At 42.0% G+C, this 1,458-nt stretch overlaps 1 protein-coding gene across 1 annotated transcript in view; it reads left to right on the top strand.

Annotated features, from left to right (window-relative positions):
• Nucleotides 1–1,458, top strand: part of GOT2 (glutamic-oxaloacetic transaminase 2) — a 28,474-nt gene that overhangs the window by 10,099 nt on the left and 16,917 nt on the right. The window contains exon 2 of the mRNA XM_003792593.3: nucleotides 1,300–1,456. Coding sequence (XP_003792641.1) covers nucleotides 1,300–1,456 — 157 coding nt within the window. The remainder of the gene's footprint in view (nucleotides 1–1,299; nucleotides 1,457–1,458) is intronic.

Raw genomic sequence — 1,458 nt, 5'->3', positions numbered from 1 at the left:
ACTCTTAATTGATTTAAGCTCCAAATAAACAAAGGCAAATGAACAAAAAGCTTAAGCCAGATTCTCTGTTGTCTCTCACTCAGGAGAGAACAGATCTCTGCCATCCTTCAAAGTGCCCAATAGTTACAGCAAAAAACCAGAGTCATAGTCCTTGCTGCCACCAATGGGGACCAGCTTATTGTCCATAAGTAAACTAAAAGCTGCCACCAGTGGGAACCAGCTTATTGTCCATAAGTAAAACCAAATCAGTAGAGGATGGGGAACAAACTAGAACAACCATTTAAATTTCCGTTGCCTCCTGGCATTGACTTTGCAATCTAAAGAAAGATGGGATGTCCTTCTCCAACAGCACAATTCCCCTGGCCCAGTCAAGTGACATCCCTGTGCATCAATGGATCACCTCCAAGACTGTTAAAGGATAGTTGTCTTGTTTTTAAGGTAAAATCATGACTCATACAAATATAAAATGATGAATATTATCAAACCTTTTAACTAGTTCTGCTAATTTTTATTCCTAAATACCTAGCACCTCTTTCCTCCTCCACCCCTGCTACCCCACCCTGGTACATGTCCTCATTACTTTATCTATTCTGTTGGGTACCAAACCAGCTTCTTCATGATCCTTCTGCATCTATTCTTACCTCCCTGCATACAGTAGCACTCCACACTATAACCAGGTGGGCTGTACAGAATTTAAGTCCATTCATGTTCACTACTTTCACCTAATCACCATCTCCCACACACACCCCAAAAAACAACTTTAATAATTCTTCAAGTTTCACTACATGCCAGGTAGGACCCAAGAACTTGTATATTTAACAACCTTTCCAAATTATGCTCTTAATGGCCCTTCCTTAAATGTCTCAGCTTTTACCACTCTCATTTCTCACTGCCAAATTAACTGAACTATTTTTTGCATGGGAATTCAGGTCAGATTTAGACTGCTTTGAAAGCCTGCATTTGCCCTCTGTCTTCCCCAGGATAATTTGGTGCCCCCATCAGCTTCATGTTGCATTTGTATCAAAATTATTGGTCTAGGGCGGGGCCTGTGGCTCAAAGGAGTAAGGTGCCAGCCCAGTCCCGGCCAGAAACTGCAAAAAAAAAAAAAGAATTATTGGTCTTTTCCACTCTCCCAGGAAATGCTTTGAAGTCTTTTGCATTATTGGGTTATTGGTTCCTATTGCTGTACCCTGTCATAATAGACTTGTAAATACTTATTGAAATGAATTTTTGGAAGCTCAGGCATCTCTGGCCATAAGGATCTAGCTAAGGCGAGTGAACTCATATTTCTCATTTCAGCTCCTGGTGGGCCCATGTGGAGATGGGACCCCCTGATCCCATCCTGGGAGTCACTGAAGCCTTTAAGAGAGACACCAATAGCAAAAAGATGAATCTGGGAGTTGGTGCCTACCGGGATGATAACGGAAAGCCTTATGTGCTCCCTAGTGTCCGTAAGGT

This window comes from Otolemur garnettii, unplaced genomic scaffold (assembly GCF_000181295.1).
Source record: "Otolemur garnettii isolate 467f Iridium unplaced genomic scaffold, OtoGar3 scaffold00058, whole genome shotgun sequence".
Taxonomy (NCBI): domain Eukaryota; kingdom Metazoa; phylum Chordata; class Mammalia; order Primates; family Galagidae; genus Otolemur; species Otolemur garnettii.
This window is presented reverse-complemented; position numbering and strand designations above follow the sequence as displayed.